Source organism: Homalodisca vitripennis, chromosome 6 (genome assembly GCF_021130785.1).
Source record: "Homalodisca vitripennis isolate AUS2020 chromosome 6, UT_GWSS_2.1, whole genome shotgun sequence".
Lineage (NCBI taxonomy): Eukaryota > Metazoa > Arthropoda > Insecta > Hemiptera > Cicadellidae > Homalodisca > Homalodisca vitripennis.
Genome location: NC_060212.1, coordinates 116,263,333 through 116,282,435, shown reverse-complemented (window position 1 = coordinate 116,282,435; position 19,103 = coordinate 116,263,333). Strand labels below are relative to the sequence as shown.

The 19,103-nt window shown below is 37.6% G+C and overlaps 1 protein-coding gene across 1 annotated transcript in view; it reads left to right on the top strand.

Annotated features, from left to right (window-relative positions):
* Positions 1-18,788, top strand: part of LOC124364777 (DNA-dependent protein kinase catalytic subunit-like) — a 48,657-nt gene extending 29,869 nt beyond the window's left edge. The window contains exons 8-11 of the mRNA XM_046820518.1: positions 1,444-1,691; positions 5,323-5,481; positions 8,778-8,896; positions 18,390-18,788. Coding sequence (XP_046676474.1) covers positions 1,444-1,691; positions 5,323-5,481; positions 8,778-8,896; positions 18,390-18,677 — 814 coding nt within the window. The 3' untranslated portion in view covers positions 18,678-18,788. The remainder of the gene's footprint in view (positions 1-1,443; positions 1,692-5,322; positions 5,482-8,777; positions 8,897-18,389) is intronic.
* The last annotated feature ends 315 nt before the right edge of the window (positions 18,789-19,103 follow it).

Here is a 19,103-nt window from a genome sequence, read left to right as displayed (position 1 = left end):
GGCAATAAGAATTATAAAGAATTTTAATGAAGGGGAATCTTGTCTGCAAGTTTTTAGGGACTTAAATATCATTGCCCTGTTTGTTTATACATTATTATTTACTGGATATGAAAGCAAATCTGCAAAATTATACCGTTAGAGAAACCAAGGACCAGGCTTGAAAAAAGTTAGTTATATCTGTAATAAAAATAAAACTATTTAATAACTTAACCAAAAAGAGGATGGATTGTAAATATAAATAGGTTTAATAGATTTTTAAGCAAATGACTTAAAGAAAACGTATCATACTTTGTGAATGAGTATTTGGCATGTGGTATTCCTTAAGTTTTTAATTTTATCATGTTCAATTTGAATCAACATTAAATTTTAACTTTTGTTTTATAGTTTTTAGATTTTATGTTTTAACCACCTGATTTACATACTTTATATATTTATATCATTGTTACATTGTTCCTTGGTTTTTAATTGTATATGTTCTTTGTGTTTCTTGTTCAATTTGTGTTTTTGATTTTTGATTTACCATTTAATGCTTTCATTATAACTTAATTAATGTTCTATAACCACTCTCTATTTATATAAGTTAGTAATTTTGTAAGTTCTTATGTCTTTTGCAACGTTCCTGTTAATTTTAACAAAAGTCTCTAGTGCAAAAATTATGATTTTTTCTTATTACCGCTTAAAGGTTTGACAAAGTCTATTGTAACTTGTTATGTTGCGTAAAGACTGATAAAGGCATCTTGAATTTGTTTTTACTGTTGTTAAAATAGTATTTGTGACACACATGAAAATAGTAACACTGTGGGTCTCCCATTAATGGTTGTGGGTAGATCGCTAACCAGTTAAAAGATTTACTTAAAACTTACATAAATACCCTTGTGACAGTTACCTATGAAACATAGTTTCAACACTAAGTGTATTTTCTGTTCACACAGACTCTCTTGGACATTTATTGAAGCTATAAATATAATATATAAAAGCAGTTAAATCAAATAATTTATTTCTTTTTTTAAATTACATTTAAAAAGCTTTAATCCTATATTATGTGACACACCTACAAAGGTAAAATACACTTAAGTTGAATGTAACAACAATTTATAAATAGTGTAACATGTCAGTAACAATAATTACCTATTGGTCACCAAATCCAATGTTGAATAATAAAAGTGTAATGAGGTTAAGTAATTGTTATATTACAGTATAATCTGTCAACTGAAGTTTTATACTCTGTAATCCAATATAGTAATGATAAAATATGGTCCATTACTCAGATGTCAAAACAATAAACATAAGGTAAATTTAGTAAAATGTTTCAATAAACCCACCAGTGTTAGAGTTTACAACAGACTAATTCAAACTCAATATTTAGATCTTTGTTCTTATTCTGAATCAATTTGGATTTCTCAATTTCATGTAGTGCCCTGAGTACAGTGTAAGGTGTTACAGGAGTGAGGACAACAATACTGAGCAACTGGGCAGGTATCTGGAGTCCCTGTCCAATATATGCAGAGAGTTAAAGACTATCAACACAGACCAGTTGGCAGCACTGCAGCAGCTGACAAGGCTCTTCATGGCCAACTATCCCCACAACAACAAGAGAACACAGTCCATGGCTGTCAGTGCGCTGTGTACCACTATTCTCAACATGAGCCTTTGTGAGGGTCAGCTACTGGACAGGTTCCTCTATCCAGTCAGTAAGTATTGTAGGTTGTACTCTTAGTAGCCAACTATCCCCACAGCAATAACAGAACACAGTCCATGGCTGTCAGTGCGCTGTGAACCACTATTCTCAACATGGGCCTCTGTGAGGGTCAGCTACTGGACAGGTTCCTCTATCCAGTCAGTAAGTATTGTAGGTTGTACTCTTAGTAGCCAACTATCCCCACAGCAATAACAGAACACAGTCCATGACTGTCAGTGCGCTGTGTACCACTATTCTCACTATTCTTAACATGGGCCTTTGTGAGGGTCAGCTACTGGACAGGTTCCTCTATTCAGTCAGTAAGTATTGTAGGTTGTACTCTTAGTAGCCAACTATCCCCACAGCAATAACAAAACACAGTCCATGGCTGTCAGTGCGCTGTGAACCACTATTCTCAACATGGGCCTCTGTGAGGGTCAGCTACTGGACAGGTTCCTCTATCCAGTCAGTAAGTATTGTAGGTTGTACTCTTAGTAGCCAACTATCCCCACAGCAATAACAGAACACAGTCCATGACTGTCAGTGCGCTGTGTACCACTATTCTCACTATTCTTAACATGGGCCTTTGTGAGGGTCAGCTACTGGACAGGTTCCTCTATTCAGTCAGTAAGTATTGTAGGTTGTACTCTTAGTAGCCAACTATCCCCACAGCAATAACAAAACACAGTCCATGGCTGTCAGTGCGCTGTGTACCACTATTCTCACTATTCTTAACATGGGCCTTTGTGAGGGTCAGCTACTGGACAGGTTCCTCTATTCAGTCAGTAAGTATTGTAGGTTGTAGTAGTTGTATTAGTACTGTAGTCAACTATCCCCACAGCAATAACAAAACACAGTCCATGGCTGTCAGTGCGCTGTGAACCACTATTCTCAACATGGGCCTCTGTGAGGGTCAGCTACTGGACAGGTTCCTCTATTCAGTCAGTAAGTATTGTAGGTTGTACTCTTAGTAGCCAACTATCCCCACAGCAATAACAAAACACAGTCCATGGCTGTCAGTGCGCTGTGTAGCACTATTCTCAACCTGGGCCTCTGTGAGGGTCAGCTACTGGACAGGTTCATCTATCCAGTCAGTTAGTATTGTAGGTTGTACTCTTAGTAGTCAACTATCCCCACAGCAATAACAAAACACAGTCCATGGCTGTCAGTGCGCTGTGAACCACTATTCTCAACATGGGCCTCTGTGAGGGTCAGCTACTGGACAGGTTCCTCTATTCAGTCAGTAAGTATTGTAGGTTGTACTCTTAGTAGTCAACTATCCCCACAGCAATAACAAAACACAGTCCATGGCTGTCAGTGCGCTGTGAACCACTATTCTCAACATGGGCCTCTGTGAGGGTCAGCTACTGGACAGGTTCATCTATCCAGTCAGTTAGTATTGTAGGTTGTACTCTTAGTAGCCAACTATCCCCACAGCAATAACAGAACACAGTCCATGGCTGTCAGTGCGCTGTGTAGCACTATTCTCAACATGGGCCTCTGTGAGGGTCAGCTACTGGACAGGTTCATCTATCCAGTCAGTTAGTATTGTAGGTTGTACTCTTAGTAGCCAACTATCCCCACAGCAATAACAAAACACAGTCCATGGCTGTCAGTGCGCTGTGTACCACTATTCTCAACATGGGCCTCTGTGAGGGTCAGCTACTGGACAGGTTCCTCTATCCAGTCAGTAAGTATTGTAGTAGGTTGTATTCTTAGTAGTCAAGATTACGATTGTTGTTATTACGACTAATGAACACAATATGGAAATGGCATACAGGCAATTACTACGAGTCTGATTAAGATTGATGAGGGCAGTTTTGTGTTCAGGCCAGGTAATAACAGTGAAACTGGTTGAGAGATAATGTTCTGCATAAAATGTTAAATGGTGTCCGTCAAAACTGCTGTGACAACGCCAAAATCCAATTTGCTTTTTCAGCTGTGTTGGCTACTTTTCTTTTTGGAAGACTGAACTTAGATTTGAGAGGACCCTTGCCTTCTGTAAGTAAAAGTAGTTATCTTCTAGTTATTGTTGGTGAGTTTCCTGATATAAACTTTTGCATAGCATTGCATAGATTTTTCATCAAAAACTATCTTTACTGTTTTTGAAACACCATTCAAACAGGGAGTATCTTTCATGTCTCATCCAAGTAAAAGAATTCATGAATCCACTTCGGATAGTCTCAAGTAGAACTCCTGCATACAACTCTGCTGGTAATGGACAAGTAGAGAGATATAATGGTATTTTCTGGATGACAATCGAATTGGCCTTGAAAGCTCTTAATCTTGGAATTAGTCACTGGGAATTGCTTTTACAAGATGCTCTGCACTCGGTTTGTTCATTACTCTGTACACCAACAACTTCAATTCCACATGAACGTATGTTTGTGCATCCTTGTCGTTCTGGAAGTGGACAGTCTTCTCCATCATGGCTTCTCACTCCTGGTCCTGTTTATATGAAAAGCCACCACCAAACATCAAAGTGTGAGCCCCTTGTTGAGGAAGTTATGCTGAATATCTTCTTGTTTAATTTCCCGATGGAAGAGAGACAACGGTGTCAACTCACCATCTTGCCCCGTTGAAGATTGTTGGGGGGAGGGGGGGGACTCTCAGATCTTAGAAGAGAAATGGTTCTATCAAATTCTAGTAATCTAGAAAATAATATCATGTGTGTTGAAGAAAACACTGGACAAACTCCTTGTCTGCTGAGTGATGAAGCTAGTATTTTCTTGAATCCTAATGTTGTTCGTAGAAGATCGAGGTTCAACATCTTCCTGAATGTTTCAAGGGATTAAGTGTCGGGTAGAAAATGAATAAGAGAAGAATGTTATATGATTTGTTATGAATTTAATTTTAAACACATGTTTTGTAGGTAAAAGTTTTGTTTACATATTTTGTCACTCATTTTTCATGTCTTGTTTTAAGTTTTTAAAACCATTCCAAAAGTCTCTCTTATTGTGAAATAAATGTTCATTTTTGTGTTTTGTTACTAATATTAGATTGTTTTAACAGTTCTTTGTACAAGATGTACTATTATTTTAATATAATAATGAGAATAAACATTTATTGTACAGATGAATTTGGTGTTTGGATTTAGTTTATCTCATAGGCTCAAGAGTTTTTCTAGTGTGCCACCATATTGTAGAGAATTTAATTATATTTACAATGTAATGTATAGCAGTTGTGTTCAAATAGAATTATTAAAATAATAAAATTGTAAAAGTGTTTTCCTGTAACAGAGGAATCCAATTAACTCAGCTCATTAGCATGTCATGGTAATTTGACTGAGATATAATTAATACTTTCACCACCAGTATTGTCAATATTAGGCAGCAGATCACTTGTCAACACTGATATGACTGATGCCACAGCACCATAGAACTGATCATCTAAAGATATAAAATGTATTAGTAAAGTTGATTGTGTTGAGTAATAATAATGCTAAAAAAATTTAATTCTCAAAAACGATTTTGGGGATCATAGATATAACATCCTTATTTTAGGATGTGCTTCAAGGTGTTATAGAAACCTTACTATAACTTGAGAATTCCATATAAAAGTTTTTCATATAATCAATACAAGTAATTTAGACCATTCGCAAGTGTACTCTTGTATTTTAGTTCTCACGGTTTATGGAATTGCAGTCTATCAGGGGATCTTAGTTACCTGTGGACAGTGTCTGGCTGAAGAGGCAGAGCTGAGGAGAGAGGTCACAGGGCAAGAAGTGGTCACCTACCAGAACTTCTTGTCTCTCTGGACAGGCCTCTTCAGTCTAGGATACGAGAACAGAGTCAAAATATCAGGTAATTTTCACTGTCATTATCGAATTATTAAACGATTTACTGAACGACATTCACCCTTTAAAAAAATAACAATTCAATTTGAAAATCTAGCCAAAGTCCTTTATTTTAAGGGTTTATAGTATTAAGCAGTATTTTTTTTTTTTTTTTTTTTTTTTTTTTAAAGGAGAGGCCGATCCCCTTTTAAGCCTTATTCTGTCCGCCCTCATGGGCCACTGGCCTGTGCGAGGATCTTATCTAACAGAATAAGGGGGAGAGTCGATACAGTACAAGGTCAATGGTACTGATAAAAAGTGCAATGGTCACAGACAGGATTTGAACCTGCGTTATTTTGGATTAGGTAGTACCATGATTAGGTAGTAATAACAATAAATCAATCATTTATTGTCAGAACACAAAGTATGTAATAACGTCATCAGTTAAAGGATAACAACAATCCACACTAGCCTATAATTATCAAGTACAAATACATTTTAAAAATTCATCAACTCTTTAACCCTTTGAGTGCCGCAGCGTCTACATAGTAGATGTTGTGAAATGTGCATAAATTGCCGGCATCTACCCAGTAGACGATTTTTATTTAATTAATATCACATATAATTCATTTTTGTTTTGGCAAATAACTTATTTCACGGCAATCTACAAGTTTCGAACTATCAATTGTGATTGATTTTTATTGTTCACCGCCCCCTTGTAGTTATTTGTCATCAGAAAAAAACAGATGACGCAATAGTTGGTCAGCTGCTACTTGTAGCCATTAACTACACAGTTTCGTTCATTGTGTGTTTACATTGTGCTAGTTTCGTGTGTTTATGCTGAAAACTGTTGTTATTACTATTCTGCAATTGTGTTCAGTAAAACTTACAATGCATTTACAAACTTCTTTTTCCGTGTTTAGTGACATATATTTTATTGTTGGATTGGTGATGAACTAAAACGCAAGTTCCAATCAAACTATTGATTTTAGGTGAAGTAAGGTTATAGAAGTAAGGTTATATTGTAGGCCTGTGTATATTTTTATATACTTTTTATATAATTAGTATTTTACAGTCGTCTTACTTCATTGAGTGAAATAGGGTAGTTATAATATTGTTTCTAAACTTTTGACAAACTTGAACAAAAATTGCTTTTTGTTGTATTTTGTATATATTGCAGTATCTGGTTAAATATTACTGTAACACACCATATTATGCATGATTTTTGTTCAGTTTTTCATGCTCTTCCATATGGTATAGCTAAAAAAAAATTTTAAAAAATATTGTATAAATAAAATTTTAGTTCAAACTTGAAATTTATTTTTTTTCATTTTTTAGTTTTTTGTTATAACCTATATTCTTTTTGTGTAAATAAAAATAAAATTATAATATTATATGGAAAAAATACCTTGTTTTATAAGACACAAACCAAAAAAAAAATTATTCAAATCGGTTGAATAGTTTTTTTAATATAGTTTTTTCCCCACATGCTTGCAAAACAGAAGGCAATGCTCCGGCAATTTATGCGTATGACTTGGGAAATATGCTGTGGCACTCAAAGGGTTAAATACGTTTTCTTTACTATATTTAAGAGTTAAGCGTTTTGTCATTTTGCAAGACATTGTCAAAAACAGTGAATATTTTGTTAAATAGGCCAAGTTTAGTGGTCCAGGTGTCAAATTAACTAAAAATTTATAAAGTACAGTGATGACAAATGACTAAAACCACGTTAAAAGTTACCCTATACATACATCAAAGTACTCACTTACCCTATATAAGCATTTTTCAGTTAACCATAACTTAATAGTTATGGTTAACCTGTTTAGAGACATGTCTTTGACGTCATTAGGTAATGCATTGAATATGGCTTGTGCCACCAGTAAAAACTATATCAAGTTGACTACTGCCTCTGTAGAGAGATCCAACTGTTGAACCCCTATTGTAACCAGTTATCAAAGTCGACTTCCAGATAAACCACAGTGTTTCTGTAGAATTTGTATATTCGTGGATGCTTTTGTGAGAAATTACAACTTTAATTTTACTTATGTTTTGACAAATCTACTTGTACTTTAAAATATTTTAATATATATTTTCTCCTATAATTATTTATTAATTAAATTTTAATTTGCCTATGTAGCAAATGCTACAGCCTTCCTCTCCCTTGCTTTTATTTCCAGAAGAAATAGAGGCTGAAAAAGTTAACAGTTAATGAAAGAACTGCTGAAACCGTAAACTGGTTGATCTTATGGTATGCTTCCGGGGTGAGCTAAAGGCCCTTGAGACTTAAGTGCATGGCAATAGGCTGTTCCTTAGAAGAAGAAGAAGAAAAGTTAATCTCCACCATATAAAATAAGAATTGCTTCAACAAACTGAAATAAGAGGAAGAAATTGTATGCATTAAAGGGTCCTTTTCCTGCTAAAAATGCTTATTTTCAAAGTATTAAACCAAAAACTATGAAATAACTTTTTTTGGTATATTTAAAAAATGTTAATTTGTCAATGTAAGTTTAGTTGGAAACATCAGATTTGTGTTCAGCATCCCTTAAAACATAAAACAAGACAAGAAAAACAATGACGCCAGAGCTTTACTACACTTAAATACACAATTTAACTGGGCTTCATGATTTGTTTTGGTTGTTTTGTTAGAGGTTGGTTATGTCTCTACTTACCAGTACAGGCTATGTACACATCACCTGATTATAGGTTTATGACTCCTTCAACATGTTTTAGATAACCAGTTCCATTTTTATTCGACTTACTCTCGTATTTTAGAATAATTACAAATAAAATATTAATTACCCTGATAATTACAAATAAAATATTAATTACCCTGATAATTACAAATAAAATATTAATTACCCTGATAAAAAAAAAATACTGTAACAGATTTGAGAAGGTTTTTGTGCGAGAAAGGTTAAGATTGGGAACCAACAAAATCATAAATGGAGAAATGGAAAAATTTTACAGGTAGTAAAAGTCAGAATAAACACTGAGGTATACAGAGAGTACGCAAGACAGTTGAAATTTACCTAGCGGAAAATGTTATCTGGAGGTGAGAAATGTTCAATAAGTGAATCATCAGATTGAAGAATGACTGTGGGTACAAAGATAGACTTATAGAGAACCTATAAGACTCATGTTATGGATTATTGGAAAAAAATGGAAGTATATCCAATATGTATTACACTTGTATTATTGTGGGATGTTACAATGTATTGAATATTTAACAATAATTATTTACTAAGTCCAGTAACATTCTATTTTCTGCCTTGTATTAGTATTTGTTTATTTAAAGATTATTTCATATAATATTTAATGTTACAGGAGTCACTCCTAGCTTAAGAAGACACATTTTTGGGAAGCTGCATGATTGTTTGATCAAGTCTTTGATAGAAATCTTAAGCAAGCTGGATGTTGAATACCAAAAGCAAAATACAGAAGAGGTAAGAATAATTATTATTACTCCTTGTTCTTTGTTAAGTGTTGAGGTCAGAAGCTAAAGTCTACCAGTGCATATGTACTACATGTCTCCTTGAAGGTTGAGTAATTTGAAAACGAAGTATTACTACGATAGAATCAAGAAGTATTTATTGTCTTTGAACACAAACAGTGTAATTAACAAAGTCCTTGGCTTATAATTATTTTGTTCATATTTACTAACAATTACAATTATATATTGTTTAAAATACAATATAATCACAAATTAACAATAAAATGAGATTAAAAAATAACAAAGTAGACACTACTAAGGAAGTCTGCAGGAGTTCTAGGTTAACATGGGGAGAGCGCCCTCTAAAAACCAGGAATTTAGTTCTTGAGTACTTTGAAATAATGTTTGCAAAAGAGTTCTTTTGTTATTTGCAGAAGCCACTACAGAAATATCGTCAGCATACATAAGGATTTAGATTGTATATATGAATACCAGATCACCTTTAACCTTTCTTGTTAAGGGAAAATCTAACAAGAGATCATGCCAAAACCGAAACTAATCGTTCCATTGATATGCCCAAACGTAGGGGATGATGAGAGAGAAAAATGAGCCGAGATCAAGGGGAAATGTTAAGCTCAAACATGTTTTAACAATTTTAAAGTTTTTGTTTAGATTAGTGGTAATTTGATGTGGTAGATTTCCCTACACGTGGCAACACTGAACGATTGTTAAATGTTGAATTACAGTGTACTGTTTGTAAGAATACCACATGTGGATTTTTAGATTTTGTCATTTTGAGGTAATGTTTAAACACTGGAAGACAGATGTTTTATTATTAACTATAACCTTAAGATAGGTAATATGAGGTTTAACGATGTCTAAGCAAAACAAAATAGACATGAAATTTGAATAGTAGGTACTATTTAAATATGTTTAAAATGATTTAAAATTAAAATTTAGCACCTTTTTTTGCAATTAATTTACTGTGTTAATTAGCATTTGCCAAAATAAAAATGAGCTCTTTAATAAATTTAAGCAAGCGCAAAAAAACATGATGCGGTAACTTAATTATAATGTAATAAATAAGATAGTGTAATCCTTGTTTTCTGTTATCTGTTTTATGCCCGAGATTGGTTTTGACGTTGAAACACAAATGTCAGTCAGGTTCAACAATGATATATAAAACATTTATTTCCTCTGCAGAGTTGGCAAAGACGCTAAACTAGAGTTTACAAGTAGTAGTAGTAGAAGCTGCAAATACCGTGTCATAGTAGGTGTGATAGTGGATTGGAATATAGCCAGTTGTGTTCCTACAGAGGATGAGAAAGTCTTAATGTGTTTGAAAGAAAAAAAAGAAAGTTAAAATTTATTGTTCTCCTGTCGAAAAAGTGATATATATATATATGTGACCAGCTCTGGTTTATCTTTACACATTCCTCATAAATATACATATTACCAGAGTATGGCACAAGCATTCTTCCTTTAAACTAGTTAGTATACCTGTTGTTTAAATGTTAGATTTCATACTTGTTTATCTATCTATGTTTTTTTCATACACAGAGTACAACAAAAATACATTTAAGCAATCCGTAAATTGCGTACTGCTGTCATCCGCGAATAGACGCAGCAGACTCTTATCGATTCTGTAACTTGTAAAAAACTGCCACTCTGCTAAACTAGAAGTGGTGGAACATGGATATGACTTTTGTCCAATAATTAATGACAAGTCAAAACTTGGCAGATTCGATTGTCATATCTTGTTGATTGATTCTCAGATCTGAATCTTTCTTCAAGATTTAGTGAATTCCAGATTTGGGACAAATGTGTATGACTCATTATAATGACAAAACCAACATGAGCCTGAAATTTTTCAATTGTTCTACTAAATAATGTCATTATACTTCATCCACTTTATTACAACAATTTTTATTTTAAAACTAGATTTTAAATTAAGGTCTGACTATAATGTTTCAGAATCAGAATCGTCTTTATTTGTCATCATTAAAATTACAAATATCATTAAAAAAGTTGTATTTAATAGGAATTCTTCCAGGGTATTGTAGGGTCCTTCTAGAAGCCATCTGTGTAGTGAAGTCTTCAAATATTTCACACTCTTACAATGCAGGTCCTGGGGAGGGGTTAAACAGTTTTCTACCCATGTACAAAGTTTTTTTCTGAAACAATGTGAGATGGTAGTTGGGTAGAATGTACTTTGTGGCAAGTCTTGTGTTGTGCTAGTATATGCTATTCAGTTTTGGCAGATCTTCACTGTTGACATACAGGATTACTTTCTGAATGTATAGCACAATCACTGTCAAGAAATTCTGTGCTTTGAAAGCTTCTCTACAGGCTCTGGAGGTCAAAGAGGATCCTAATGGTCGTTTTTATAAGAAAAGGATCCTTTTTGAAATTTGTTACAGAAGTTACCCCAAACTATTAGACCATATTGAATGTGCCTCAAAAAGGGAAGTATGCTGTTTTAGCTGTATAATCGTCATCATCGATTTTATTTGCTTTATAACATACAGCCCGGTGTTCTATTTTTTACAAATATTGTCAAGATTTGGTGTCCAGGTGAGATTTCCATCTAAAGTTATCCCAAGGTATTTTGCTTGTGTGTCCGTTTCTATATCAGAGAGAATTGTTATATGCTGCCTACCTTCCAAATCCCAATTGTTTGGTTTTAGAAGGATTAACAGCCAAATCATTTCAATATAAATACTGATATGCCATGTTAAGGGTAGTATTAGAAGATATTTTGATGTCATCAGGTGTATTTCCATTTAAAATCAGCATGGTGTTGTCGGCATAGAGCAAGGGTGCGCGGTATTCACCAACATACTGAGGCATATCGTTTGTGAATAACATGAAACTGTTTATGAACTCAGATATGTTTCTAAATCTGGTCGTTATATTGAGTTTTAAAGTTAGAAGAGATATTTACGAAGCGTGTTCAGAAAGTAAGTACCGTTTAAAAAAAACAAGTATAAAATTTATTTTTCAACACAATTTTATTTCTACATGGAATCCCAAACCTAAAACTATTTTTCGACATAGTTTCCACCGATGTTCAAACACTTGTCGTAGCAGGTGATCAATTTGTCTATACCCCTTCGTAGAAGGTTCCAGCCAACGAATGTAGCCACGACTCCACGACAGTTTTCACTTCATCATCAGTTTCAAAAGCCGACCGCTCCAATTCTCATCATGCATGATTTTTTGTGCAGACATTGTCGTCTTGAATTTTGGTTTCTTTGTTGTGTTTTGCCACTCCATTAACTGCTGTTTGGATTCCGGTGTGACATGACGGACCCAAGTTTTATCACCTGTCACAACTTTGTTTAAAAAATCCTCACTATTATCTCTGTACCGTGTGAGAAAAGTCAAAGCACTCCCGAGACTCTTTCTTTTTTTTTTTTTTTTTTTTTTTTTTTTTTTTTTTTTTTTTTTTTCCTCCTTCTGAGGGAAGAGGACACTTTGTCCCCGCACTTAGTCCTAAAAGGACCTTTGCGCCTCCCTTACTTTAATTTATGCCCTCAAAGACCAAGGCTTTTGCAAAAACCAATCAGATTTAAGGGCTTCTGTTCTCTAATGTCCTTGGGGCTGAGGAGATATGCTCCCAAGTATCTTTTCCTAGTCTCTACGATGGCAGGACAATCCAGCCAAATGTGCTCTGCTGACTCCTCCTCTTCTCCACAGAGTCTACATTCGCTGCTCCGACTAAGGCCTACCTTCAAAAGGTGCTTCCTCAGGGGGCCATGTCCTGTCAACATTCCTAATATCAGTCTTATATCCTCCTTATTCTGGTCTAGGAGAGCTATCCACCCTTTTGCATAAGGAGAGATAAACATTTTGGATATTCTTAAACCCGAGGCTCTACTCCAATTCTTGTATCTTGTCCTCTTTTCCCAATCTTTGACCAGAGCTTTAATGTTGGAGAAGGCTATCCCACAACCTGGCTCAGGCCCCACCAATGTGGATTCTGCTCCCTTTTTGGCGAGGATGTCCGCTTTTTCATTCCCATGAATTCCTTCATGACCCGGCACCCAACCGAGTGTTACTCTGTTGTTTGTTGCTAGCTCTGCTAGAGCATTCCTGCATTCCCAGACCGCTTTCAAATCAATCGAACAGGTATCCAGTGCCTTCAGTGCAACCTGACTATCAGAGAGTATTAGGTATGATAATCCTTTTGTCCTCAACTGTGTGAGTCTTCTGGAACATGAATCTATTGCCATGACCTCCACCTGAAAAACTGAGGCATGTCTTCCTAGGGGCACAGCCATGTCGACTCCAGGTCCATGTATTCCATATCCTGCCCTAGAGTCTAGGAGTGAACCATCGGTGAAAAACTTCAGAACTCCGTTTTTAGGGTAGGCCTCCCTTTTAATCCATTCCTCTCTACTTCCGATGGAGACCGTATATGGTTTTTCGAAGGAGTATTTCTTAACCATAGTATCCGATACTTTGGTTAGCATTTCAGCCTCAGGAAAATTTTCCAGTATCTTCATGTGGCCTTCTAGGGAGGTAGCATTTATTACGTTTGTTCCTAGAAGCTTCATTGCACTCATCGCAGCTGTTCTCATCACCTCTTGGCCAAGAGGAGTGTAACCCAGGACCGCTTCCATTGCTAGTGTTGGGCAGGAGCTCATTGCTCCTGTGATGCTTAAGCAAGCTAACCTTTGAAGACTCTGTAGCCTTTTTGCAGCTGTTGTTTGTTTGACCTTCGGCCACCACACTAAAGCAGCATATGTGACCATTGGTTTTACTATGGTTTCGTAAATCCAATATATCATTTTGGGTTTAAGCCCCATTTAAATCCAAAGAGTCTCTTACAGGCCCCAAGGGCCATTATTGCTTTGGATGTCCTGTTTCTAATATGGGAGTTCCAAGTGAGCTTCTCATCCAGGATTAAACCCAGATACTTCACTTTCTTTGTTTGGTTAATGCTGATTCCCTCCAGGACCGGTTTTGCTAGTTGGAATTTCCTTTTCCTGGTAAAGGTAATCATATTAGTTTTTGATGGGTTGATCCGCAGACCTTCCCCATGACACCAGTTGCTTATGAAGTTCAGTTCTGTTTGTATTAGGTGTTCCAGCCTGCCTATGTTTTCCCCTTTAATCATAAGCACTAGGTCGTCCACATAACATGGTAGCCTTATTCCCCTCTTCTCTGCTTTTCTTAGGAGATCATCCACTACCATCGCCCACAGGAGAGGAGACAAGACTCCCCCTGGGGGGCAGCCTCTTTGGACCGTGATCGCAGCTGATTCGTCCCCGTACTTGGCTTTCACCTGTTTGCTTTTTAGGAGGGCTACTATCCATTTGACTACGTCTGGGGAAACTCCAAAATGTTCCATCGCAGTCTTCATGGATTGATATGCTACTCGGTCGAAAGCTCCTTCAATGTCCACAAAGACGCTGACTAGGGCTTCCTTTTTTTGAAGGTATTCTCCACCTCTCTCACTAAACTGTGGAGAGCAGTGGTGGTTGATTTTCCTTCTATGTAGGCGTGTTGTGTGGGACTAAGCGGGTGTTCCAGTAATATTACGTCCCTTATGTGTCTATTTATTATTTTTTCCATAGTTTTCACCATGAAGGAGGTTAGGCTTATGGGTCTGTACGAACTGGGTTTTGTTGGATCCCTGTCATTTTTTCGCAAGAACACCACTAGTGCTATCCTCCAGTTCTTTGGTATATATCCTAAGGCGAAACTGCTTCTAAATAGAATGCTTAGGGTATTTAATAAAATATCCAGCCCCTCTTGAAGAAGGGCTGGAAAAACTCCATCCCCCGGAGATTTAAATGGCTTGAACGATCTTATCGCCCATTTATTTCTTTCGTGTGTGAATAGTCTGTTAGACAACTGTCTGGCTTTTGCCACCTCCCGACTGGATCCCCCCCCATATAGAGAATAAGTATCCTCATTACAAGTTAGCTGACCCCCCGGGAAATGTGTCTCCAGAAGTAGTTCTAAGGTATCCTTCCTGTTCATTGTTAGGTCTCCATTGTCCCTTACTAGAGTCCCCATAGGATTAGTATGCTCCGTTTGGAGAGTTTTTTTGAAGCCTGGATGCCTCAGGAAGACTGTTAATATTTTTACAAAAATTCCTCCAGGTTCTTCTTTTATTCGTTCTAAGTTCTTTTTTGTATTCATTTTGGGCTTGTAGATAAGGGAGCGAATTGTCTGTCCTTTTTGCCCATTTTAATAATTTCCTCGTTTTGTTTCTTAATGTTTCCAGCCTCCCAGTCCACCACGGCACATCCCTCTTCAGCCGGTTTTGCCTGGGAGGACAGTTTTTCTCGTAGGCCTTTATTATAGCTTTCTCTACTATTTGTGCAAACCTTTCTAATTCAAATTCATTTTTCTGAAAGGGTCCTATTTCTTCCAACTCTTCTGCTAGAGACTCTCTGTAACCTCTCCAGTTGGTAGATTTAGGAACCCTGTGGGTCACGTATCTTTCCCCTATCTCCTCTATGTCGAACCTAATTGGACAGTGGTCCGATAGTGAGGCCTCCTTGGAGACGTGCCACCTTTCAATATTTATGTTTTTGAGTCCTGTAGATAGGGTTATGTCTAGGACTTCTTTCCTATTTCTAGTTATAAAGGTTGGGCTTGACCCTCTATTCTCTAACACTAGGTCATTGCTGAACATAAACTGTAGAAGTTCCTCACCTCTCTTGTTTATGTTTGTGCTTCCCCAATACGTATGGTGAGCATTGCAGTCACAGCTGAGAATGAGGGCCGAACCTCTGTCTCTGCAGCTCTGCAATAGTCTTTCAATTTCTTTCGGTGGGCAGCTTGTTGACGGGTTGGGGAAGTAGGCTGAGGCTATAGTAACCTCTCTGTCCCCTTGCAGTGAAGCCACCTTCACTGTAGCCGCCACCAGATCTCTTGTTATTAGATCTGTAATCGGAAAGGCTGTTATTAGTTTTGAAGTTAGAATACAAGTTCTTGGGTTTTCAATTGTTCGATCATAAATGAGATTACCTACCTGAGTCGTCAGTCCTCTGATGCAACCTCTATTGATCCAAGGCTCTTGGATTAGGGCGATATCCAGGCCTGTTGAGATAAACCTTCTTCCCAATATGTCAGTTGCGCCCTTTGCATGGTGTAGGTTTATCTGTATTAGGCGCATACTTACGCCTTTTTCCCACCTCCCCCAGGCGGTCCATCCCCGTCTCTTCTTTTGGATTGCTTGGAGACTTTGTCCCCTTTTCTTCCTCGAGCCGAGATGGATGGTCCTTTGAGAGAAGGTCCCCTCTTCAAGAAGAGAGAAACAGGTTGGTTTATCATCTTCGACCGCTGCACTGGCTTGTGGAGTAGACCTTTCAGGTAAGGTATGTACAGATTGCTCTGACACCTTCGTGGCCTCCTCCACTTCCATCTCTTCAGCGGTGCTTTTTTCTGTGGTGACCGTCTCAGATTTCTCTGAAGTCCCCTCTTCCCTTGTGGGTTGTTCTGTGTTTCCTTGGTGTTTCTTTTTCAGTCTAAGCTGAACTTTTCCAAACTTGTATCCGATCCATGGACCTTCCTTCTCAAGCTTGTTCGCTGTAGCGCAGTCGACTGCCAGGGTGAGTAGAACAGACTTCCCCTCGTCGCTTCTGCGCAGAACGTTCCATTCTCCGACAGATAGCTCTTTGTTTTGTCCTTTTAGGAGCTTCATTATCTTGTCGGTAGTATCGTGTATACTATCAGGAAGATAGACAGTCGCAATTCTCGCACGAGGGATTTCTTCCTCTGGTACAATCCTCAGACTGGCCTCTTCCCAAGGCTTGAGGGAGTCTTGCTTTCCTTTAAGCCATTCTGCTGTTTCAGTGTTTTCGCAGGTGAAGATTAGAACCCCTTGTCTCCTGTTGATACCGTAGAATCTTGGAGAGTAGGGACCCTCCTGTTCTTCCACGATAGCTTCCAGGATGAAGCTCTGGATCTTCTCCATCTGTTCTGTTGTGAGTAGGGTCTCGGGAAAATTGGAGTGTAAAACCCCCACCCTTATACCAGCTACCGCTTGTTTGTAGGAAGGTTTCTGGGGTTGTCCAGATTGCTCCTTGTGTTCCCCTTGTCTTCCTTCGTTCTTTGTTTTTTTCCTCTGATGGGCCTCCGGAGTGGATCCATCAGAGTGAGGTCTTTTCGGTTTCTTTCCCTCCTTTTGTTTGTTTAATTTTTTATTTCTTTCTTCTGGAATTGGTTTTAGGGCCAATTCCCTGGCTTCTTCTTGGGAGTACCCTCTTTTTCGAAACCAGACCATGCGTTTCCTGGCGGCTCCACTTAACTTAGGCAGTACTGGGAGCTGTCTTTCGACTTTTGCTCCCTCTTCCTTCTGGTGATCGCCCTCCAGTATTGCATCTTCTTCATCGGTTTCGACTCTGACCGAGTCGGAGGCTTTTGGACTTCTACAAGGAAGTCCGCCTGTTTTTTGGGTTTGTTCAGGATTGCTAGGGTCAGAGCCCATCATCAATCCCTCTATGTTTCGTGAATTTTCATTCACTTTTTCAGTGCTACAAGAGCTCTCTGGTTTTGTTTGGTTGTCTTTAAATTCTGTACTCATTGTGTTCCCACGAGTAGCGGAGATCTAAAGGTCACCCCAAGCATTGTCCCGCTCTACTTGGGGAAGGCTAGGTTTAAACTGGAGGTCGCCAGGTATCCAGAGTTCGCATATTAACGACCAAGCTCTCCCTTGATCACGCAGCCCTCTGCATATGCTGTTCCACCTTGGCTGGGATACAGAGGGAAACTAGTTTTAGAATAGTTTAAGATAGATTGTTGGGAAGATTACCCGACAGGTGAGAGTAGTAGGAAAAGAAAATTAAATATTGTGGGATAGTTTACAGAGAGACTCTTGGTTTTGTGTACGTCAGTGTGCATTTTTGGAACACAGCTTGTTATAACCTAAGCGGTCCATAACAATTTTGTACAAATGAGTGTGTAATTTTTTTTGGAAATCTTCAGATAGCGTTGTCATAGTGAAACGTCTGTTCTCTTGGATTTAGTCAACTGCCCTTGATCATTGGTGACGAGAGAAGGCCGACCGCTTCGATTCTCATTATGAACATTTATCCGACCGCCATTGAACATCCTAACCCACTTTCTCTCCATTCCTTCACTCATTACGTCTTCCCCGTAAATATCTCAAAGTTGACGATAAATTTCAGCCAGTTTCACACTCCTTGCGTTCAAAAATTTTATTACAGATAAATCTCAAAATCGGTGGATCACTAATTGTCTTAAACATTTTAAACGTTTAGGAAAAATTGAAAACACAATGTAGAAGTAAAATGGCGTGATTCAATAGCCAGTGAACAAGGACGACTAGTGCGCACGCACTGATCACCAATTGCAGCACTACGGTGGCAGTAAAATGAAACGGTACTAACTTTCTGAACATGCCTCGTAAGTTCGAATTTGCACTTTTTTCATAGTGTTCACACCGACTTTAGCATGTAGCACAACGAAACTGAGCATGTTAATCGTCATTCAGCTGATTTAAAAATGTACATTTTTGTGTCCAGTTGGAAATGAAAGCAGACCCCGAGAGTAGTCTTAGGGGTACCAAGCCGGAGGACCACAACATACTGTGTAATCTCGCCAACCTGTACAAGGACTTGCTGCGGGCGATGGATGGGGAACAGCTGACCAGGTGGTTGCCCGAGCTCATCACCACCATCATCAACCACTCTGTGCAGCTGCCGCTAGTCAGTGGCTTCTACAAGTTACTGGCTGCTGTGCTTGGTGTGGCTGACCGCACCAACTACTTCCAGGTCTGTGTGTCGACTGCTTTTGTGTCATTCTGGTCATGATTTTTGCAAGCCACCTATTTTTTTATACTTTTAAATCACATTATGATTGGTTAACACTCTAATCGGTATCTACTATGTATACGTGGTGTGGGGACAACTCTGAAAATATGGCAGATGTTGAGAAATTGGCAACCCTGGAGCTGGTAGCTAAAAATCCTGTAGTTGCAGGCTATTTCGCTGTGATTTACAAGCATTTATTCTAAGTTATCTCTACACTTCAAATACTGTGTTTTTCTAATGATGTTATGTGTTGTTTAATTCAGTGATATTTGTAGAATACTATAACATAGTAATAAATATAGCTTATTAATTTACATATGTTTTACATTAAGTAAAACTTTAAATTAAATGTTAAATTACATAATTTTAGGGTGGACCATGCGTACATAGCAAACTAATGTGAAGTTGGAAGTTCCAAAATAACCA